We start from the raw sequence: 25036 nt of genomic DNA, 5'->3' as shown, positions 1-25036 counted from the left end.
CAACTACCTGTGTAACTTTACAATACTATTTTTCAATCAAACTAGTACTGGGTGGTAAGAAAGTTTTGCTCGTGTGTGACTACATGGACTGGTTACATCTCCTGACACAATAACAATAATGACTTCTTCAGCACTTCAAGTTTACTGACTATCCCCAATTGGTATGATTAACAGGGGTCACCGACCAAGAAGGTACAGCATGTCTGCTGAGTGAACTTTATTCCAACAATGGATACTTTTGTGCTGATGAGATCTACAAGTGTATCAAAAGTACCTTATGGGCAAAAAATAAAAAAATACCCTGAAAGAATATAACAGTGGTACTTACTTTGTTATTACTAAAGTGAAGCTGTGATAAAACTAATGGCACATCACTGGTATGATATGGAATGCACTGGACACACACATTACAAGATTCATCGCCTCCTAGCTTTTGGTCTGTTGAAAAGATGAACATTGTAGTATTCATAGAATACATGAGCAAATCAGTAATAATAATAATAATAATTTTAATAATACATAATAATAATGAAAATTTTTGTGATAAAAATAATTATTTGGATACTTACCTATTGTTAAGTTAGGTTATACACACAAACACACACACACATACACAAAGGTTGGGATGAAGCATTTACAAGAATGTTTATCAGATTTTGGTGTGGAAGTACCAAAATCCATTACAAATAATAGTTATCTGTTTCATAGAACACAGCTGGCATAGACAGGGGAACTTTTTTTCTTCTTTTATAAAATATAATGTCTAAGTGTACTGCTGCATTCATTACTGTATCTAACAGCTTACAAGCTCATCCTCAAAACTTACAATGAAGCAAACACGCTGGTTCTGGGATATGTATCGTGTAAGCTACATACGACCAGTCTGCATTGCTTAACAGGAGTCCCGACCCTTGAACTGTCCATTATGATGTGGTTCCAATGTATTAAAATCTTTCACCAACATAGCACTGATCACACCAACTATACCCCCGTGATACACAACAAAGTGGACCCACCATATCAGCAGACTCACGTATTCGCAGAATTCTCTGTGAACCATACCTACCCATTATTTGTGGGAAATTAGCATATTCGCCGTATTTTTCTAAGAGACATATCCACAAATTACTGCATTTTCATATCAATTTAATGATTAAAAGAACTTTTTGTGATAAAACTATTAGAAAAACCAGGTATAAGCTTTTTTTAGTGGGTTTTTCTTGAGTTTGCACTGACAAAATAGACAATTCTTAGCATTCTTATAGGGGTTTTAAGTACAGGCAGTCCCTGGCTTACAACAGGGGTTCTGTTCTTGAGATGCGGTGTAACCTGAAAATCTTCCTAAGCTGGAAACTTGTCAAAAATCCTAAGAAAACCTCACTATTAATGCTTTCCAGTGTGTATCAAAAACTATGTAAAATGATATTGTTATGATACAATAAAGTTTGTTCATACTTACCTGGCAGATATATATATAGCTGTATTTTCTGAAGTCCGACAGAATTTAAAAAACTTCCGACACACGCAGTGGTCGGCCAGGTGGTTAGTACCCATTCCCGCCGCTGGGAGGCGGGTATCAGGAACCATTCCCATTTTCTATTCATAATTTTTATTTCCACTGTCCCCTGAGGGGAGGTGGGTGGGTACTTGATTATATATATCTGCCAGGTAAGTATGAACAAACTTTATTGTATCATAACAATATCATTTTGTTCATGAAACTTACCTGTCAGATATATATATAGCTGAATCCCACTGTTGGAGGTGGGAAGGGACAGAACAGAAGGATTTTGGGAAACAAATGCATGCAGATGATTTACATCTTGGTTCCACCTGTTAGCATAGCTGACTTCGTGATTACTGTCACCCAAGTCTGCTTCTGCTTTACTAGAGTTGCCAGCGAGGTAGAGACCTATAAAGCTGGTGCACTCCAGATGATCTGTCAACGGCGGCGTGACCACAATGTGACTAGACCATATTGACCATACCATGAGGGCTAAGAAAGTAAAATAAATATGTATATATAAATATATATATCACCACCTGACCAACCTAGCCAAAGTTAAGGTGTGTTAACTAAGGCTTAAGAGTTAAGAAGTCGCCGTTGTCGGCGACTCAACAACTAAATTAAGAGCTCTTCCTAACCATTTTCTACAGGATAGGATGAGTGGTACTTCTTGCCCCCAAGATTGTGTCTGCAGACACGTATGGCCCTAGCGAGCAGCAGATCTCATATGCCATCTTCACATCTCGCAGGGAGTGTGAAGTGAACACAGAGTTGCTTCGCTAAAACATGGTACTCAGGATGTTGCTGAGTGCCATGCTCTGTTGAAATGCTTCCGAGGCCGCGCCCTCACCTCGTGAGCATTCAGATAAAAAGATTTCAAATCTTTGTGCAAACACAATGAAGGAGCATTTTTGAAAGAACTCCTTAACACTAAAGCCAGGGTGTTCTTCGATATGGGCAAGTCTGGTCTTTTTCGAACACTGCAGATTGCCCGAATGACTTCGACTTTCTTGAGTTTTATGTAGATAAAACTTGAGAGACCCGACAGGGCACAGGACTCTCTCTGGCTCCTGCCCACTAATTTGTGCCATCCTTGCTTCCAAGCTCCTGGCCCAAGGACAAAACGGGTTTCCATTCTTAGGCCACAACGGAAGGCTTAAAGAGCACACCGCCTTGTGTTCTCTAAAGCCAAAACTTGTGACGATGGCTTAAAATCTCACTAACCCTCTTTGTCGTATCTAGGGTGGTTAGAAGAAGGCCTTCCTGATCACATGCAAGAAGTTAACAGGTAGGAGAGGTTCGAATGCTTTGACATCAAGAACTTCAGACTACGTCTAAGTTCCATATTGAAAGCTTCGATCTGGACATGCACAGTCAGTCCGTCTGTACTAAAGTCAGGTGACCGACCAGTTGACCAGTCAGACGAATCAAGGACAGCAAGGCTGTACCCTGAAGACCATAAGGCACTATTCTTCGCTGAAGGATGAGTGTCTGGACTGCCTGGGCGATTCAATCTAAGCAAACCTTGGGGGTGTATCAACGCAACCCAACGTCGTCAGCGAATCAACTCCTGACTCCAGCTTCTGGTGCCAGAAGAAAGGAGCGAGGAGCAAAAAGGCGATTCAGTCCCGAAGGAAGAATGCCTGACAGTCCAACCTGGTCTCATGTTACACGATCATCGGGGGTGTATAAACGCAACCGACTTCGTTAACAAGAAACTCTGGGCTACTATATGTCGCCTGATCTCGCACGAGTGTCTGACTCCGAGAAAACAGGTGAGACAAAAGTAGATGGTGAGCGAGTTTCGAGATTCCACAGAACTCAAAGATCGTGAAGGGCTTTGTTGTTTGACAGACGCAAATCTCTGAGCCCAAAGGCCGTCAACAACATATTTGCGTATTCTTTAATAGTTGTGACTGCCAGCTTATCCCATTCTTCAGACGGAAATGGAAGACGGTAATCTTATTCCTGTCAACATCTCGATAGTCTGAACGTAGTCAGACTCAGAGCGGAGAGGTTATAGGTACCTTCCGAGTTAGAGTAGACAGACTCTCTCGGAAAAGGTCCTTGGAAAGTGAACTAGGAAGGATGTGACCTCTGTGAATCCAGGATCCTGAAGGCCAACATGGGGCGATCAGCGTCATTGTCGCTCCCTGTGACGTCATAAATCCTCTTATTACATTTCCTAAGCGATTGAAAAAGGGGAAAAGAGACTAAACACCCATCCCCGTTCAATATCATAGGATGGCGTTTAATGGTACCGATCCCAGATCGAGAATAAGGGAGCAGAGAAGAAGAAGCCTCTTCGTCCTCAACATATCAAAGAGAAGAATGAAAGGGTGTCCCTAAAGTCTCCACAACTCTCAACTTACTTCTAAAGAAAGATTCCACTCGGAAGTCAATAGTTGCTGCCGTCGATCGAGACGATTCGTACGGACTTTTGCAATCCTGTAACGAACCTCTAGAGGATCGTTACATTCTACGCCTGTTGTTATAATAGGCTCTTTCTCGTAAACTCGAACAGGGACCGAGAGAAGATACTTCTTAAGATATGAGAGAGCTGTGGAATATCAGAGTTGATCTGGACCACTGGTTCCAAAAACTCGTTTCGAGGACTGGAGGGACGACAAAATTGCTTTTACTTCTTTCAGATTAAGATCCAGGACATCTGAAGCCCTATCCAGATGTCCGGCACCTTCTTTCTATCACCTCAGGTGATAGATGCACTGAGAGATGTTCAGAATCATTCCTAGATCTTGAATAATATTTCAGTTTCCCGGTAGGAAAAAAAAAACTGTGGAGGTCTGAATTGCAGTCTATTCGAGGAAACAAACTTCTTCAGGAAGGAAATGGTCCCCAGCAAGCTCATCCATTCCTCCCCAGAGTATGCTTACTTCCCTAATAAGGCTGCGCTTTGCCTAAGCAGGAGAGCATATAAAAGTGCAATGTTGCGGTAGACTCGTAGTTCTATACCGTGCGGTAACGAGCACCGAAAGGATTAAGAGATAACTCTGTTGAACATAGTAAGGCAAAACGAATGCAACGTTTATTCATTCACGTAAGAAATCCCCTCAATCTTAGGCTAAGTCCGTGATTGTAGGACAGAGATACAGTTAGGCAGTCAATCCCGCAGGAGAGACGTAACCGCCAGCACAGAGATACGGTTAGTCAGTCAATCCCGCAGGCAGAGGAGAGACCGTAAACCTACCGCGCATGACAGCGCACGATCTGTTACTGGCTCGGTTGGACTGGAGGACAGACACAGCAGCAGCCAGCAGCTTACGAACGTCGTCTCTTAACTTTATGTCTGGGTTGCCAGCTACCCTATTCTACGAAGAAATAAGTCCATTATTTTTTTAGCAGAAAGAGACTCTCCAGCTGGTCTATTTAAGCGAAACAGAAAACGCTAAATATATAGATGCGTTTGTGTCGTCAGAACACTACCATACAACGGTAAAAGATAAATCGGAAACTCCTGGAAGGCTGCAGGGAGTAACGATTAAATGTCCTTAAAATAATAGACAACAGACCTCTCGGTTGCCATCCGAAGAGGTAACTACAGCAAGCGTATATGACTTGAACCAACCAGTAGTAAAATAACGCAAGGCAAAATATGATATATCACAATAAAGTTTGTTCATACTTACCTGCAGACATATATATAGCTGAATTCGGAAATACAGCTACATACATATCTGACAGGCAAGTTTCATGAACAAAACTTAGAGAATCGAAGCAGACAGCTCAAGCTTCTTATGTTATTGGACATAAGCGTTCATTGACGTAGTCTACAAGTCTATTTCTTGTACGAGTCTGCGAATGACGAATGAGAGCTCTTCCGAATCTTGTCAATAAGAGCTTATTCGCTTACGCAATATCAAGTTAATGAGATGTTTGTCAATGAGAACTAACCCATTTACGGGACAAAGAGATATTTTGTCAATGAGGGGATACCCACTTACTTGACAAAACGATAGTATACAGTTACCATCCGAGTTACGACCTGCGCGAGTTACGTCCACCCGTACTTACGACAGTGTCCGACAGGGGTCTATTTTTTATATTTGGCGGCGTTTACTGTTTGGCAGCGCGGTAGCGTAGTGCGTGCGGCGCGGTATGACAGTTACGACGGCGCCGGCAGCACTTAGCATGTTTGTTTGTCAAACGACACTTAGCATGTTTGTCAAACGAACACAAAAGCCCGCCTCATCCAGCATCGAAGCCACCCCCTCCCCTACATCGGCCAGCGCAGTAACCACACCCCTTCCCCAACCCTGCCTCGCCTGACTTAACAGCTGATCTTTCTTTCGACCGTGCGTATGAAGAAAGTGTTGATGACGTCGAACCAAGCACCAGTGAACATTAATTTTGAGTGTTGTTGTTTGCTTATTTTTTTACATGCATATGTATTTTCTATTTTGTACTACAGTACTGTATGTTTCTGTTTTTGAACTGTAACTTTTCTATTTTCGTATTTTGATCTTCATTTGTATTTTTTGTATAATAAATTCAACTGCAGTAAATAAATATTTTATTTCTAAAACCATATTATATTAAGATGTATGTACGTAGTATCAACTAAGCAACTGAAAAAAAAAGCTAAATACATTGCACCTACAGTATAATATTAAAAATATCTCTATGATAAAATGATAAAAGTGAAACTAAAAGGCATAAAAATGATAAATACATAAACAGCTTGTACGTATAGTACAACAGTAATATTATTCAACAGAAAAAGTATGATAAAAGTGAAACTAAAAGGCATAAAAATTATAAATAAACAGCTTGTATATACATATGTACAGTAATATTATTCAACAGAAATATATGATAAAATTATAAAAGTGAAACTAAAAAGGCATAAAAATGATAAATAAACACGCTTGTATATACACAATAATATTATTCAACAGAAAAAGTTACTTAAAAATGCAAACACATTCATATCATATGTCCTCGAGTACAGTATAATCTTCCACTTTAACCGAGTACTTATAATCCACGTGTCGGCCATTTTGGCTGGTATTTTCGACTAACGACCATTCTGACATACGACCTGTTGGTCGGAACGGATCTAGGTCGTAACTCGGATGGTAACTGTATTGTCAATGGGGGAAAGTCACTGAATTGACAAAACGTAATCCAGGAAGTCAAGCATTTTATTTTTCCGATTCCCGTCTCAAACGAGGAAGGGGCAAGAATCCTGTTAAGAGACTGGGCTTACGGCAGGTAGAACGACGATGTTCAATTCGGCAGTGTAGTCCCGACTAGAAACTAACAAAATCTATCATCTGAAAAACCCTTTCAGATGGGCTAAAAAGCTTGCAAAATTATCCTGGGAAGAGGAAGAAACTCTCCAACCAGCTTCCTCTCCCGTATCACAACTAATGCCTGCTAAAGCTTAAAATTTATTGGCAGTATGGCAAAGGAAGACCTGTCTTGCGCTTTCCTGAAGAGCGTCCTTTTGATGAGTGCCTTTGCAAGAATCCTACTGAACGTTGCCGAGAGTCCTGACGTGCAGGACGTCGAGCCTTTACATAACCCGTAACTGCCTTATCGCAAAGTCTTGACTGCGGTAGAGAAAACGAGATCTTCCCTTGAGCTTTCCTTAACTCCATCCACCTTTGCGAAAAGCAATATAATATTGACAGAGACCTCTTGAATTCATGAAACCCGAGGTCTTGCTGGGTTTCGAAGACGAAGTTGTCTGTTCACTTTAAGCTTCCTCCGAAGCACTGCTTACTTCACATTCTTGAGGCTCAAATCTTAAACAAGAGCTTGAAGAGTTCAACAGAAACGTTCAGCCAGGACACAAACCTGGCGTGCGATGGGGCGCGCTCGGCGTCCACTGGCGAGGACGCTCGGCGTCCACTGGCGCGCGCCTGGCGTCCATCCGAGCGTCCCATTCAAGCCGAGCGTCAAAAGAAGAGTGCAGAAAAGCGTCACGCTCCTGACAGGCGTCAAAACAAGCGAGAGAAACTGCCTTCTTTTTCATATTTCTCGGTGGAAAGACGTACACGTGATAAGGCGACGTTCGCCTTCTTACTTCTCACTGAAACGCATAACGAGAGAGAGGGGACATGAAGCGTCCTCTTCTATAAAGCTTCTTAGAGGGCGCGAGTCCTTCCGAGAGCTCCAACCCTTGCGCGGGGAGGATGCCTCGGAGGACGAGAAGCAATCCTTCAGGATTCGTGCACGTGCACGCACTTTGGCAGTCTGGGGATTTTCATCAGAAACTGCCGAAGGCACGCCAGATCGGTGGGGGTTCCTCGTAACCCTCCTTCGGCTTTCGACATGCCCTCTCCCTGTGGTCCTGGGAGTCCGACAGAGGTCTAGACCTAGAGGCGTTATAAGGCCGATCTGACGCACCCTCCACTACACAAGGGGCACTGTCACTGCACTTAGCCACTTCACTATTGCTCTCTAAAGCAAGCACTTTCAATTCTAAGTTACGAATCGAAAGAGTATAAGAGAAAGGGCAATAACCTCTACAGACACTGTTTTAGGGCCCGAAGGTAACATTACAGGGTTAGGAGTAACAATAACAGAAGTAGCACTCTTCACAACAATGAAGGAGAGCGATCACCTCTCGCAGACATATTCATAACCCGTAGGCCATACTATAGGGTTAGGCAAAATAAAGTCTACAGGAAGGTTAGCAGGTTCACTACCCTGACTTTTGTTTACTGATTAATTGCGTACATACGAATCATACTTTTTCCTTACAGAAATATGACAATTTGTCGAAAATTGCATTTTTCCTAACTATACAAACCTGAGGTCCTTTAACAATAGGAAGGTAACTAGCGGCAGCTGGGACGGTCGTAAGCTTCGAACAAGGGGAGAACGGTAGTTAACTGCTTGTCCAATCGTGCGCGCGCCCGCGCGCCCGAGAGGTGAAGAATCACTTTTGCTTTAGGCCCATGCAAAAAGTTGCAGAGTGAGGGGTGGCATGAGGTGGGACTATATGTAAAGGACCTCAGGTTTGTATAGTTAGGAAAAATGCAATTTTCGACAAATTGTCATTTGTTCCGATACGTAATACAAACCCTCGGTCCTTTAACAATAGGAAGACTCACTTCTTGGTGGGAGGAATCTGAGTCTTTTTGGTGAACAGACTGGTGTTCGTCCAACCCTGGAGTGCCTCCCTAGTCGTAAGAGCAAGGGAGGGATCCAAACCTCTGTCCGATTGATCGGGGTGTGCACCGCAGGATCAATGGTCAGACTTCTGGGCCAAGTACTAAGAGAGAGGCAAGCGTATCTCTTCGTACCAGCAAGCAAGAACTTGTTCCTGTTTGCAAGAGACAATCATAAAATGATGGGTTTGTCTCAAATTGGCATCCACTTCCTCCCCCTTGTTGGAGGAAGTGGTGGATATTTACTCCTATCCCTACTGAAAGGGATAGGATGGTGCTCTATTGAGTAGCTCACCTGCATCTCGTCCTTACCCAGCAGGGTGACGACCGTGTCCCTCTACCCAGAGGTAGAGGGAAGAAAAAGATGGGAAGAGGAGCCAGTCACACTCTCATTCCTCATCCATTCTTACGGTCACACCAGGACTCGATGCTGTTCAGCCTGCGAGGGTCTGGGTTAACTACACAACGTGTTGAGCAACCACCACGGTTCCCAAGGAAAAAGATCCAAGGAACTGTGGGCAATATCCCGAAGGTAGAAGGAGGTGCATGCGGTCCGGTTGGACCAGGCGCCTGCCTTCATTACCTGCGCCACGGAGAAGTTCTTGCGGAACGCGAGAGAATGATGAAGAGGCGTCCACACTCATCCTGGGTGTCGAGTTTCTTCAGACAGCTCCGTCGCGCCTTCACAGGACAAAGCAGCATAGCCTTCGTATCGGAGGCGGTGAAGTCCATTAGGGAGGGTATTGTGAAGGACTCGTACCAATCGTCAGTTACCGAAGGGTTCTGAGTCTTCACTGCGAAGATCGGTACGAAATCGAGCGTCACAAATCCCCATCCCTTTGTGCTTGACTTCTCAAGAGAAGTCATGCAGTTACCTAAGACGAAAAGAAGGGAATAGTCGTATGACCTATCCCTCTTCTCGACTTTGGTTATGTACAGTACTCATACTGACAAGCTATTAAGACGAAGTAATGATTGCTCTGGAACAACCGAACTAAGTCCACAGCATATTTCGTAACTGACTCGGGCGCTCTGACAGCTGCCGACTGACTGCCGGTTCGGAATCAGTAGAGGCAAGTTGTCCAAGCATCCGGGTAAGTCACGTGACCTTCGCCCTTTAAAGAGTTATGCTGAGAGACCAAACAAATAAAATATTTGTTAGTCACCGATGCCGGACGGCGCGGCGATGATTCTCTTAATGCCTTCAAAAGACCGAGGTCCCTGATGGCAAGAAAATCTCATAGACGTTGAATCTCAGCTTAAGGAGAAATAACACTGTGACGTTGAAGACAAAGGTAGGCAATGAATGCAACCTACGTCTTCCAGCTGAATCGAGAGAAGGAATCTCAAGATTCTAAACCTGTGCTTACAAATGACTGAAAACGCTAACCGCCATTTCATTGCTGTCTGGTGTGCAGTGAAAGCGGGCGTTCTTCAGTAATGAAACACAGGGGAGAGCCGCCTGAAGAACTGCTTCTCATGGGCTGAACGTTTGGAAGTAGAGCTGGCAAGTGTGGGAGTAGGCGATGTCTTTCAATACATCTGCTAATCCGGGGTGAACAATGAACAATTGCACACCTCCGAATACAAGATATTTTGAGGACAAACTCAGATTCCGCAAAAATCATTCGCATTATCGAGATACGATGCAGCAAGAGACTATTACAGAATTCTGTTACCGTGCGGTAAAGAGAAAGATGAGAGTCGAATAGATATCTCTGTTTAAAATTCTCGCAATACCGAAGACGATGAATACTAGCGTCACAGCAGTAGATGGTCATTCATGTATGCGAGAATCCCCGTTAATCAGAGACTTAAGTCCGTGATTGTTGGGCAGAGATACGGTTGGTATTCAATCAAAGCAGGTGAGAAAGACATAACCAACCGTCCATCTCGAAGCGGCAGCTGGTACTGAAATGCCTCGGGCAATTCAATACGCAGTAGCTGTCGCTGACTCGTCATCCTGAGTTGCCAAGTAATCCTTTCCACGAAGGAATGCGTTCGGCTAGAACCACCGAGCATAAAAAGATATGCTCGAGCAATTATATTTATGCGAAACGAATTTCGGTAAATATAAAAGCTTAAATGGTGTTGTTGTGACGACACCATAAGTATATAAAATTGAAACTGGAAACTGCTGGGAGGTTGCAGGCAACCCCGAGTTGCAGTTCAATTAGAATACTTTTCGTCTAAGTCGCAATCCGTAGAATAACCAGGATATGCGCCTACCCCTCGGACCATTCAACTGCTTAGCAGAATCATGTCGCGAGGTTAATATACGTAGTATATTTGTAGGATTCTGAACAACGATCTCCATCCTAAATTCTTTCCTTCAAGAAAACAAAATAAGGATTGGAGATCGACCACCTTCGGTCTCTATCAAAGAGAGTGAAGAAGTCTTCCTCGAAGGAAAGCTTCAATGGTGAACAGAATACTAAGACGATAGTTCAAGCCAAACTGGATATTCCCGTCCGTTCTTCTCTATTCCTGAGATAGTCTTCTTTCAGCAGCAGTCTTCTTCCTAATGCTAGAAATTCCAGGAATTCGAGCATAGGCGAGGTTCCCGATTATCGTGTAACATATCGGGGATTCTCGTCTCGCTCACTTTGGACCGTGGTCTCGCCTAAGTGTTTGGAGATCGTAAGAAACTCGAACACTTTGAATGCGCTAGAAATTAAGTAGAATTCTATGCAGTCTGCGAAACCCCCACCGAATTCGTCAAACGATATCGGCTGGTGGTCCTCTCGATTCCCGTAGAAATCGAGAATGGGGCAGGATCCCTCCTCAACGACCGGGGCTTACGTCAGGTAGGACCGAAGGTCCCCCCGGTAGCGCAGTCCCCAACGTGGGATCCTACAGAGAAATCTCTGTAGGATCCCTCCCCTTTCCCTCGTAGCCGTAAGGAGAGAGGGAATGGGGGAGGAATTGGATACTCGCTCGCCTTCCCAGTGGAACTAGCAGTTGGAGAAGAGTAGGAGCAGCCATCGCCTTGCGGCGATGGCCTCTTAGAGTCTGGGAAAACGTATCGTCAGGAGAAAACGTTTTCCCGAGGAGGGTTACGAACTCTCACTATAGGTAAGGGTCTGCCGCCACTGTGAACGTCGTCTGGGTGGGGCTGATCGACACCTGACAGGAGAGAGCCGATACCGTCCTCCGACTCATTCCAGTCCTCGTCGAGGTCGAAACCTCTCAGGAGGACCGAAGGAGTATTTAAATACGGTGTCCGAAGACACGTAGAAACGCCGCTGTCGCAGTAGAGGAGGTGGAAGTAGCTTGATCGACCGGCCAGAACTGAGAGAGCCTTCTTGTCCGGAGACGAGAGACTCTGGTTCAAGACAGAATCGGCAAGCTCAGATCGCGGCAAACCCACCGTCGGTTTGGGTTCCCTCTCGGGCCCCAAAACGACTCGAGCAGAGACATGGGCTCTGCTGGTGGGAGCAGCGATCCTTCCCCCAGGTCGTTGTGCTGACGAATCAGTGCAATAACCTGGGCAAAGTTACTCTGAATCTCGGAAGTTACAGCGTCTTGAGGAGTAGGACCGTCCAGTCCCTCCAACAAGAGCAGCTCCCAAGACCCTCCTCCTTCAGAAGAAGGACCAGCAACAGATCCTTGACTGTTGCCTCCAATCACTTGCGCGTACGTCCTGGCTGGTCCTAAGACCATACCTGGCACGTGCGGCGTCGTGACGGGATCGTGAGCGGCGCATCTCTCACGATCACTCCTATATACCTCGCTCTTCCTGGCGTATGCCGAGGAAGTTGAAGGTAACGGAGAGACAGAACTGACGCTACCCCCTCCCCCCCCCTGACGGTCGATTCCAATCACTTGCGCGTACGTCCTGGTTGGTCCTAAGACCATACCTGGCACGTGCAGCGTCGTGACGGGATCGTGAGCGGCGCACCTCTCACGATCACTCCTAGCTACCTCGCTCTTCCCGGTGTAGCCCGAGAAAGTTGAAGGTAGTGGAGAGACAGACCTGACGCTCCCCCCCCGCTCGCTGGCCGGACCAGCGTACGTGGGGGGCTGCAGCCGATCACCAACCCGCGGTGGGGATCGATCTGCAGGCCTGGCCGTGCCGCTCACCTGTGGCGAGTGGCTCGACTGAACACGTCGACCCCGGTCCCGTGCGTCAGACGGGCTGCTGCTGGTTACCGTATCCGCCCGGTCCCTGTGGGAGCGGCGGTCAGGTGACCTGCAGAGCTCACTTTCGCGGTGAGACCGGTGAGCGTCCTCGCGGCACGTCAAACCGCTGGTACCAGCCGAGGCTGGTACCGTCGGTCGAGGGGACCTGGGGGACCTCTTCCCCGCCTCAACCCGTGGTCGGTCAGAGACCGTCACGTCCACCCGAGGTACCGGCTGGTCGCTACGAGAGCGGCCGCTGGCCTGGCGAGAGTCACCTGAGCGGCTCTCGACAGTCTTCTGCTCCGTGCCTCGGTCATGACGCTGAGCGAACTCAGGCGTCTTAACTTTGGCTGCACGGTCACCCGAAGGAGACCGTACACTCGGAACTTCTCGCAGACGAGAAACCGAGCCGGTACCTGGCTTAGCAGCAGAGCTGCCAAGACCAGGCGAGGGTGTACCAGCGGTAGCCAGCACATCCTTGGTCCCCGTCTTCTTCTTCTTCTCAGAAGAGGAGACGGGTCCCGTTCCCGAAGGAACAGGAGGACCAGCAGAAGAACCCCCCCGTCACACCGGAGTGAGACGAGCCCTTGGAAGTTCCCGAAGGAGTCTTCTTAGGGGGAAAACCCCGGTTACCAGCTGGTCGCTGCGAGAGCGGCCGCTGGCCTGGCGAGAGTCACCTGAGCGGTTCTCGCCAGCCTTCTGCTCCGTGCCGCGGTCTTGGCGCCGAGCGAACTCTGGCGCCAAAACTTTGGCTGCACGGTCTCCCGAGGGAGAGCGTACACTCGGGATCTCCCGCGAACGAGAGACCGAGCCGGAACCTGGCGTAGCGGCATCGCCGCTAGCACCAGGCGAGGAAGTACCAGTGCTAACCGATACTCCTCTGGTCCCCGTCTATCTCTTCCTTACGGAAGGGGAGACGGGCCCCGCTCCCGAAGGAGCAGGAGGACCAGCAGAAGGACCCCCCGTCCCACCGAGGTGGGACGGGCCCTTAGAAGTTCCCGAAGGAGACTTCTTAGGGGGGGGGGGAGGCAGCCTTCTTCTTCTTCGGCTTATGGGCCTTAGAAGTCGAAGGGGAAGAGGCAGCAGCAGACGAAGACGAAGATGACAGCTTCCTCTTCTTCGTCAGCTCACGCAGGACAGTCGTCAGGTCCTCCATCCAGGCCGGAGTCGGGCCTATTGCCGAAGCAACACGGCCCGACTGCACCTGTCCGGAAGGACCTGGGACTGGGGAAGACACACCATGGGCAGGACCAGCATGGACAGGCGCAGGAACCAGGAGCGACAGGAACAGCAACCAGCTCAGGAGCGGCAGGAACAGCGGCAGCGGTAAACACAGAAGGGACAGCCAAGCCAGTAGCGGGAACCACATCAGCGACAGGTACGGCAGGCCCAGCCATCGCCTCGTAGAATCATCGGCAGCCAGCGGGAACCTGGGTACTGGCGGCCGGTCCAGGGGCGAGCTGCTGGAACAGCGGAAGTCTGGGGCAGGCAACAAGAAGACAAGACAGGCGGCGGCGGCATACCCCTCCTTGGTACGGCGGCGACCGGCCCTAGTAGCGGCAGACGGCGTCACCGACACAGCATGGGGAGTGTAGACCAGCGGGGGAAAGCAGCATAAGCGGCCGTGAAGGTTGTATTGGAGACCGCTCCAAGGTCACCGCCCCAGACCTCGCTAGACGCTGCAGCAGATCGTGGATGCTAGGCACGCCCTGCAGCCGCAGTGGCCCATACCTGTCCAAGGTCATCTCCCACGGATGTAGCACCTGCGGTAGCACAGACAGATTAGTAAGAGGGGTTCCCTCACGCACGGGGGGGAGACATGCCCCACCCCGAACGCAAGGAAGACCCCAAATACAAAATACAACGAAGAGGCTGAGCGGGGGGCAGGAAAGAAGACGAAGAATCGGATACCAAGGGAGTCGCGGGAGAGCTTTCCGACGACTTCCCGGCAGACCTTCGCTTCCCCTACCCCCGCACAGCAGTGAAAAGTAATATGAAAATGAAACAGAATACTGCACTTGCGATTCACTTCATAGAACTTAAAGGGGAAAGATCAATTCCCGGGTAAGAGCGGAAACTTGATCCATAATAATATGATGCTATCATATATATATGAAATGAAACAGAATACTACTGCACTTGCGATTTTCACTTTCACATAAATAAATCGTAAGGATTAATTCCCGGGTAAGAGCGGAAATTGATCCAAAATTAAATTTGATGCAACTAATAAATGAAAATGAAAAGAATACTGCATTGCGAATCCACTTTCATTGCATTCTATTCATACAAATAAGAGGCTCGTGCCGAGCGCAATCACGCTCTCGGCAACGAACGCACAGGGCAAAAATATAATGAAAAAGAGTACTTACATCTTTCAATTACACACTTTCGCCCAAAATACATGACTCGGCGCGAGTGCGCCCGCCCTCGGCACCGAGACATAATTCAAGTCAATTTCATGAAAAGAGCGGAAATCGCCGCATCTACGGCGAGAGCTCCATGTTGATTCATAATTAAGTAATGAAAATGAAAACAGTGTACTTACAGTTTCATTTTCAAGTCAAACAAACCATTAGTAGAAAACACAATATAAACAAAGCATACGACGATGAAGCGGGCAGAGAGCGATGACGAACACGTCCTTCACACCCGCGGCCGAAAGCAAAAGTGATTCTTCACCTCTCGGGCGCGCGGGCGCGCGCACAATCGGACAAGCAGTGAACTACCGTTCTCCCCTTGTTCGAAGCTTACGACCGTCCCAGCTGCCGCTAGTTACCTTCCTATTGTTAAAGGACCGAGGGTTTGTATTACGTATCGGAACAAAGACATGTTTACTGATTAATTGCGTACATATGAATCATACTTTTTCCTTACGGAATTAGACATGTTTACTGATTAATTGCGTACATACGAATCATACGTCTTCCTTACGGAATTAGACAAAGTCTCACACTCCTTACATGACAAATCTCAAGAAAGAAGCAAGACCCATACCCCTCGTGCATACCAAGTGCGGATCTACCGAAGCTTTCAGTAGCCACACCCTATCTTTGCAGACAACACCCTCTGAAACTAGCCTAACTAGATTCAGATATCTTATGCAAAAATGAAACAAATTCAAATCAATTTAAGATAGCGTATGCCTAGCCACAAATCCAAGTAAATAAATCAAAAGACAATTAGGATACTTAGCGGCAATGAAGTTTCCAAAATCCTAAGCCGGAGGTACTGAAAACAGGTGTTTTCAGCACCAGCGACAGAAAAATTATGAATAGAAAATGGGAATGGTTCCTGATACCCGCCTCCCAGCGGCGGGAATGGGTACTAACCACCTGGCCAATCCACTGTGTGTGTCGGAAGTTTTTTAAATTCTGTCGGACTTCAGAAAATACAGCTATATATATATCTGACAGGTAAGTTTCATGAACAAACTGCATTTTATTGCATTTTTCATCAAAACACCCTTCAAATATTGATTATTTTGCATTTTTTGAGTCATATTTCTTCCGTCAGATCGCCTTCACCCTGGAACATGCGTCGTAAACCTGAAAATAATTTCTGATGAATATAATTGAAAAGCATCATAACCTGGGAACGCCTTAAGATGAACCCGTCGTAAGGCGGGGACTGCCTGTAATCTCGGATTCTTGCTCTTCGCAGGGGCGGGGTCTGGAACATATCCCCTGCGAATACAGGGGATTCCACTGTACGGTACAGGAGAATGTGAGGCATTGTAACGGGTCTCCTTACTAAATGTACTAACATTTTCACATGATTCTCAATGTTACACAACTCAATACTACTACTATATGGGTTAAGAAGCATGTCTGCCCCCATCAATGGAACTGATATGATTAAACCAAAATAAATACTAGTTTCCTACAGCTTTCTTTGTTGCAGTTGTACCAAAACTGGATTACGTATTCTGACCATCTGTTATCTTTTTGTACACAAAGTAGGCTTCTTCTGTAAAGATGGAGTTTGTAGCATTTGCTATGAGAATCTACATGCAAAAACCAACACCATAAAAGAATTCATATAAGTGCTATACAATGCGTAACGAATGAAAGATAGTTAAAAGGGATAAAATATGCTTTATCACGTACCTTGCAATGGGGAATGTGGTAAAACCGCCCACTTCTTGCTATTAGCACTGATGCCAATGACAGTAAACGAACTACAGCTAGTATCCACCTGAAAAATATACATCCTTAGAAATCTAGGTATGATATAAGTAAATACTATATACTATATCATCAATACACATAACTAGTACTCTCAACAGAGTAGTTTTTTCTGTACATGCCAAACATTTATACTATAGAAATAAGTTTTCAAGTTACAGCCCGTTCAGCAGTTGAGAACAAGAAAAGAGAATAGGTGGGTACACCAGGTTTGCCAGCCTGGCTTCTTGTCTTCTATAAACCCTCCCTCCAGTTGGTAATAATAAAGTGACTCGGCTTTTTGCTCATTCCACTGTGGGAAGATCTGGTGGGTTTTATGAATGTCAGGTAAGTATAATAATAAGAAAACTGTTATTATTACAATACTGACAAGGATACTGAACTAGCACAATACTCAGCAAAGACTGGTAACTCAACCCACAGAAAACATGACTGGTTTCAAAGTTAAACCAAACAAGTGCCTCATACCTGATGTAGGAAATACTGCTGGCATTCTCTTCCTCCAGTTGAGGACTGACATCAGGGATAATGGAACTCACAGTATGCAATCTTCGAAGGTACTATTATACCAACATTTGTTTTGAATTAAAGCAAGTATGGTGATCTCTTCTCATAAACCACACAGCAAGGATGGTGATCTTCTCTCATAGATCATGTAGTACAATATTGAGGCAAACCATATTAACAAAAAATATCTAATTAAAGGCAGGTACACACCTATACACCATTTATACCTTCATACTCCCCATAACTCAATAACAGAACTTTGAAAACAAAAGAGAAAGAACCAATTTCTCCCTTGCAGTTCAAGCTACATAGTGCCAGCATCTCCACTGCACCACATTAATGTCTTCTAAAGACAAGCTTAGTTATTGCTCATGTGCCTTTACCTTGAGAACCAACAGAAAAGACTCATCTGATCTACTTTGAGCTTGGCAAACTAAAGAAAATATAAAAATGGACATGGTGTATTTATCCATAGGAATATCGGATTCCTAACATTGCAGAATAATGGTCAATTTCTCTCTTCATATATAAACCTTAATGGACATAAGAGGGCCTCCAACTAAAACTGTTGTTGACAATTCTCTGAAGGAGCCAAAGCATGCACAGATAATTTTCCCCTACCTATATGGCTTGGGTAAGGTAGCCTCCTCCAGGATTAGGGTTGGATGTGACCAAAATAGAAGTGGTAATGGACATAAAACCTCTATCCACTGGCACTACTTGGTTACCCAGCAGACAGCTCTCTCTGACAGCCACTGAACTACCACACACAAGTCCAGAGGCCAGCTCCTATACAGAAGAGAGTGCTGCACACCCTTTCATGTAGTTATGAAATAAAAAAAAGTCTGCTGGAACTGCTGCTGGGGTACGAGAAGGAAGAGCTCGGAGAAAATGATCATGAGATAGACAGGTGGGTAGGAGGATACGGTGTGTAAGGATGCTCAAGTTTAATGAGAACGCTACTCAACTACCTAGCCATTCCTCTTCCTAAACTGATAATTCCACATCATAAACATTTTTATTAAGACGTTTCCAGCTCCTATCTGCTTCTTTCCTGACCCTGCACTTAACATAGTGTCTCAACATAAATAGGTCATTGCTTATTTTACTGATATATGGCAAGAGTGCCCAGCCCATTACACTAGTCATAAGATTATACCAATTTTCTGGAATCGAACAAGAGAAAAAACAACCAAAATACTTCCCAATTGCAGGAGCACACTACAAGGGATATTAACACCACAAGAACAGAAAACTAACCAAAGGATGGACAATAGGTAGTTGCTATATCATTACCTACTGGAGAAAGACAGGCCAGCAAACCAGATACTACAACCCTTTCATTTTCTTTTCTTTTTCTCACCTGCTTAAAAGTCATAGAAATGATATCTTTTCTTTATTTTCTTAAACTTTATTTCAAAACTTGTATGGCTACAACTACATAGCCTGATTATTAAATTTATTAAATTTTCACATCTCATGACTGGTGATGTCGATTATGAAGTAATGGTTTGTTCATTCATACAAAATTAGAATAAGATTTTCAAGCTTAATAGTACAAAACTACAAAATAAACAATTGTACCACAAATCTGGCAGCAACACAACGCAAGCATAATTTAGCATTTTTTAATATCTATTCACGGAAGCCATAATTTTTCCCCATAAAATACAGCATTTCTAATTACATTCTAAATCTTCAGGTTTAAATATTTGTAGCATATAAATTTACATTACAATATACATATCACCTGTACAGATTTAAAGATCAGTAAAACTACTTTTCCAGCACAGGCCTATGAAGAGTAATAAAACCATATCTACCCTCCTTAATCGTCTTAACTGAATCCATACCTTATACTGTACATAACTCTAGACATTACCTCTGAACAATTGTGAGCTTCAACAACAAGATTTCCCGAACCAGTGCTAGTTGGGTCACCTCCGGCAGTACTATTTATAGTTTCTTGAAGATTCTGACTCACTAGGGATGTGACTTTTATGCTCATGCTTCTTTCCACGTAGATACTGCTGAAGTGACGTAATAATCTGTACCTGAGGGCAGACATGAAGTAAAATTTCAAAACAGTACGAGTGAAGTAGTTTGTATATGTGTTTTTTGTCTAATTTTTATTGTATATTTTGTTGTTATCAGACTATCACTTCAGTGCCAAAAAGAAAAGTTTACATTTTATAGCTTCTACCTGACAACAATATCAGGGACACTAAGTGCACCTTATAGGGTTTAATTATCCACAGCAAATGGGGTCAAGAGTTAGCAACAGACAGCTTGGGAGGAAGCTACCATAATTCAAAGTCTATATTAACTGCCAACAACTTCAATTCCTCATTTCAGTACGTTGGAACATTTACTTAAAGAACACTGATGTATGGTAGAAGTTTTTCGCCTTAACTTAAAAGTGTGTCAAAAGCCTGTCTACTGTTTACGTTTTACAGTGTCTGTGGCTCTGGTGAACTATTGATTTCCCGTTTTCTAAATGTTACCTGGAGCAATTTTTGAGGAAGCCACAAGCATATTTGTAAGTGAGATCTTAGTATGTATAAGCATTAGCTAATAAACATAAAATTCTGTAAATAAAATCTTACAATAAGCATTGTAGAGTATTAGTTGTATGATTGTATGCAGTATGTAAATATGGGTTTTAAGAAAGTACTAGTCTGATTTCTAAGTCATCCCATGACACTGTGACTCTACACATCCTGGTGTGCTGAAAACAAATTAAAATGAAATGAAGTTCAAGTTAAACAGCCTTTCCCGAGGACATACAGTGAATATAATTTATCAACATCATTATTAGGTTTACCAAAAACACTATAGAGAAGTTGAACAGCTAGGTGAAAAGACCTGAAGGAAATTATGAAACTAGGCAGCCATGAAACAAAGGGAAGATTTGGTAGGAAGCAAAGGAAGGCTATAGTATACTACTCCTGTTGAGGACACTGGAACAAAGATGGACACAGGTTTTAAGATGTCCTCATCCTACCCTACGCATCCATTTTTAAATCCTATGGGTCCCAGAAAGGGTAACAGGAACTGTTAACCTTTTTCAGTAGGTACGGTACCAAAATATGTGCTTGCAAGTAAAGGTTAAAAATGCAATATAATTTTTCGTAAATCATGAAAAAGACCCAATTAAGCCTACAGCCATTCACCTGTGTACTAGTTACTGAAATAAAAAATCTACTGCTAATATGAAAAAATTCAACCGGCAAGCTTTCACCCCATAACAAAGAAATAAATTTGAATTTGAGAGAAGTTCTTAAGAGCCTTCCCTGACCACCTGCTACATATCTCCAACATAACGATTCTACAAGGTAAAAAATTTAGGAATCATGTACACCATAATGATCTAATAATTAAAAGTTTACGGATATGGTAGAGAGAGGACAACAACATCAAGAGGAATTCTAATTTATTTGTATTAAAATGACTGAAACCTTCAAGTAAAATGACAAACCTTGTCTTGGGAGGAGAGTCTTCAGTTTCGTAGTAGAAGAGCAACTCCACGTCAAAAGCCCCAGAGGACTGCGGTGCATGAAGCCACAATTTGGCACCGATCGTCTCTCCTGATCGGAGCGCCCCGTTTGGCAAGGGGAGGATTTTTGCACGACCTGAGATTTTCATGTCCCCCATTTGGCTGCTAGACAACACGCACACATTTTTGGCTGGCGATTCGCACTCTTCTAAAGACATGTACATGGATTTTGGATCAGATACTGCCAGCATTAATTTACTAATTGCGCAAGGTCCAGTGTTGGTGATGATGGCATCAGTAGAGAAAAGTTCACCACAACTCAAAATGCCAGGGATATTCTGGAAAGCAACACTTAACCTTGACAATGGGGCCACTACACTGACTTCTAACCTTTTATCTTTACTATATACAACACTGCACTTCTCCACGTTATTCGTATTTAATCTAGTTCCTCGCACCTCAATGGTTTGTTGACCCTCTATCACAACAGGTGGGGATGAACTAAGAGATCCCGATAGCATATCTGGTGTAAGACCTAACTTATACTGGACTCCAGTAATTAACAAATGACCTATACATTGAGGATACAGCTCTAACCGTACCGTTTCCTGAGCACCAGCGGGAATATTGAAGCCAGGAAATGTAGAATGTTTCACTGGGACCTCGACATTCTCACTCTCGTCTGTTTTTTCAAATTTAAAAATGAGCTGAACATCACTAATCATCAGACTAATGGTAAGAGGGTTTTTCATGAAAACTTCTACAAACACAGGTTCATTCACAGGAACAAACGGGCATACAGTGTTTGGAGTATTATTACTGAGCAAGTTTAGATTTGGTCTAAATACTGAAAAACTTGAGGCATTATGTGCCACTGATAACAATTCCTGCTCTAGGGCATACCATCTTTTATCAGCACCTATCTCAATGTCTAACGACACATCTGAGGCAGCAGTCCAGCCAGCATTCTGGAGCTCCTGGCGAGCTCCTAGTAAAACTTTGGTGGCCTGTGAATCAATAATCGGTAATGGAAGACACGGAAGACCAGTTGAAGGATCCCACTCTTGTTGTACATACTGGTGGAAGGTGTTCATGAACTCCCTAACATATGTCATCTGTTGTGACTGAGACTGTTGACTAGGTGAGTCTTCTTTAAGACGCTGATCAACCAAGAGGCTATAGGCACCCAGGCTTTCCGAGAGCTGCTTGAGGTGGTGGGCTTGTTTTCCAAGTGTGAAATGTATATGATCCTCAGCAAGAACCCAACCTCTCCTTGCATAAACCTGAAATCACAAGCAAGTTCATAGTACAAGACATCTCCTCCTCATGATCAAGATGTAATAGTATGTAATGGAATAACTGACTAAAAATAAAAATTATACATATGCTGGTACGTAATGTTTTGTCTAAAGTGAATGCAAACCTCAAAATTCAATTACGTATTCATCTCCTTTCTCTTAGGGGATAAAAAAATCTATGAAGAGAGTATAAAAACTAGGATTGTAAAAACTAGGATTTTAGAAACTGGCCCAAAAAATGTAAACTCCATTTATGAGGTTTATGTAAGGTAGTGTTATTGTCTCGAGCTTTACTTGAATAAATCTTACCTGAAAAGCTTGTTTGTAGGCTCTTAAAGAATGAGCACGCTGGCCAGCTTTGCTGAACCGGTGTCCAGCCAGTGTCATATGGAAGGCATACTTTCTTGGCAGTGGCCGTTGAGAGTTGATGAAACAGTGAGCAGCTTGTTCCAACATTAAGGCAGAAAGCAGATCACTCTCCTCAGATGTCAGCTTAATGAACATCATGGCAGCTTCACCAAAATCCCCACAATATTTTAAAACTTCAGTGCTCAACAACGTAGCTCTTATGGCAAAATTATAAACCTGCAATACGTGAATAATTTCATTATATTACTATCACTGCAGGTACCACAATTCACTAACTTACTGATATAATAACTACCATAGATTACATTTATAACAAACAACCATGTTCCAAACCACAACACTAAGGTTTGGAGAATCTGGATGTAAAATTTATACCATTTTACCTTTCCAAACAGCACACTGAAAACAATATTTAGTACCAGAATTCTCTTAAAATACTTGAAAGATCAATAGATGTTAATAAAGTTGCATCTCATAAATGGCTCATGCTGTTATGTAAAATGATAGTCATACTGTACTTAATTATTCTACTATTAACATTGTATTACGTACTATATGAAAAGTACTATTAACATTGTATTACGTACTATATGAATTTAGGTCATACAGGCAAATATATAACTACTGAGTAATATCACTTACTTATGGGGAGCTACTGTGGAGCTTACTAAAGAAGTACTGGTTTATCCATTAAAAAAGACAACACTATAATTTACATGTAAATCAACCATAGAATATAAATGCGAGATGGAGGCACTTGCTTGCAAACACTACTTGGAGTCTTTGAAATCAATAACTAAATAAAGTAATTAAAAAATCTAACAAGTAGCTTCGTTTGCAGCAATATGAAACTAAAATTGAACCACTAAGAAACATAATAAGATGCTTACCTTGCACACATTCAGGTAAGTTTGTAAACTCCCCTCTAAGTAGCGTTTTGGATAATCAGCACTGTTGTTCATAAAGGCAGCCAGGGCAGCCATTTCCTGAGCACCAGCAAAATACAACCATGCTTGGTCACTCTTAAAGTCATTTTTGGCTGTATGATATGAACTATATGCCAACTCATACAAACCAAACATGAAGCACAAATCACCAAGTCTTCTTGTTTGAAGCTCTGTGGCTTCAGGACTGTAAATGACAGAATTCGTAGCACTTCCCGGACTTTTATTCCCGCCTAACCAGCGTCTAGTGGCACTCAAGAGTGATTTTGAACGTGACCGATTAGTTACAGCTTCATTCAAATATCTGATCTGTCTCTCCACATGAGGAATCAGAGCTTTAATGCAGAAATCATTCACAAAAGTTCGAATAGCATCAACATCTTGCGTTGTCAGGCATCCACCATGATGTTGAGTCACACCTGTTGGTAAGGTAGGTCTATTGACTAGGACAGGGACATCTGCTGATATCTCCACCCCTGGCATCATATCAAACTTTCCATTTTTCTCCTCTTCTGGGGGTGCCACAGGAGACAAAGGATGAATCGGTTCACAGTTATCAGTGGTGTCCCCTTCTGTCACACGAGAAGGGAGGCCACTTACATCTTCACGGGGCGTCCCTGTGCCACTGCTTGTTTCTGAGCTACTGCCTCCACTGAAAGAATGTCAAATACAGATGAAACCTTTGATTTCTATGCAGTGTTTCAGATTTCAGGTTTGGGTATCCAAAGTGAAGTAAACAACAGCTAATAATGAAATACCCATGAGACTTGTATGACCAGTTCTTTGTTTCAGAAAGTGTAATTGGACTACAAAAGGTCAAACACTTACGGGTCAATAGATGCACGCTGGATCAAAAATTGACTCCAAGGATCGGGAAGATGCAAATCACCTTGATCGGCTTGTCTTGAATTTATTTTCAAAATGTGGCAATTCACACTCCCATACATACTAGTCATCTGTTCATACAACTGATCTGATCTGCAATATATGATGCAGTATGGTATACATAATTCAATATAACTTTAAATATAAAGTAGAGGGATTTTATACCAGAATTAAGTTAGGCCTTAAAGTTGTTGCACTACATACTCATTCATTTTAACAAATTTTAAATACATAATTATCTGGGCAACTAAGTTCTTCAAACCTTACAGGCCTGGCAAAATGTATACACAGTGTGTCCTTGACTTACAGTGGGGGATCTGTTCCAGTGCCATGCTGTAAGTTGATTTCCTCCATAAGTCGGTTTTTCGCTGTTAACGGCATTTTAACAGTGCTCACGAAGCCATAACTCTTTATTCTGCTATATTTTCCAAAATTACAATTGCAGCTCACATACATAATATAATAAAAGATAATTTAAATCTGCAACAATCCCTGAGTGTATATTCATGAACACATATTTACAAAATATACTGGGATGGGGAAACATAGTACCTCTTGGTAAGTTATATGTTCTTTATGGCC

General features: G+C 43.7%; 1 protein-coding gene across 2 annotated transcripts in view; it reads right to left on the bottom strand.

Annotated features, from left to right (window-relative positions):
• LOC135209177 (trafficking protein particle complex subunit 8-like) overlaps positions 1 to 25036 on the bottom strand; it is a gene marked incomplete in the record, with an annotated part of 65442 nt that overhangs the window by 19570 nt on the left and 20836 nt on the right. For both annotated transcript variants that reach the window (XM_064241855.1, XM_064241857.1), the window contains 7 exon segments: positions 329 to 438; positions 16878 to 16965; positions 19345 to 19516; positions 20941 to 22241; positions 22566 to 22841; positions 23516 to 24221; positions 24398 to 24547. In XM_064241855.1, the coding sequence (XP_064097925.1) occupies positions 329 to 438; positions 16878 to 16965; positions 19345 to 19516; positions 20941 to 22241; positions 22566 to 22841; positions 23516 to 24221; positions 24398 to 24547 (2803 nt within the window).

Source organism: Macrobrachium nipponense, chromosome 37, assembly GCF_015104395.2.
Source record: "Macrobrachium nipponense isolate FS-2020 chromosome 37, ASM1510439v2, whole genome shotgun sequence".
Taxonomy (NCBI): Eukaryota; Metazoa; Arthropoda; class Malacostraca; order Decapoda; family Palaemonidae; genus Macrobrachium; species Macrobrachium nipponense.
Note: the sequence above shows the minus strand (reverse complement) of the source record. Positions and strands in the feature narration are given on the sequence as shown.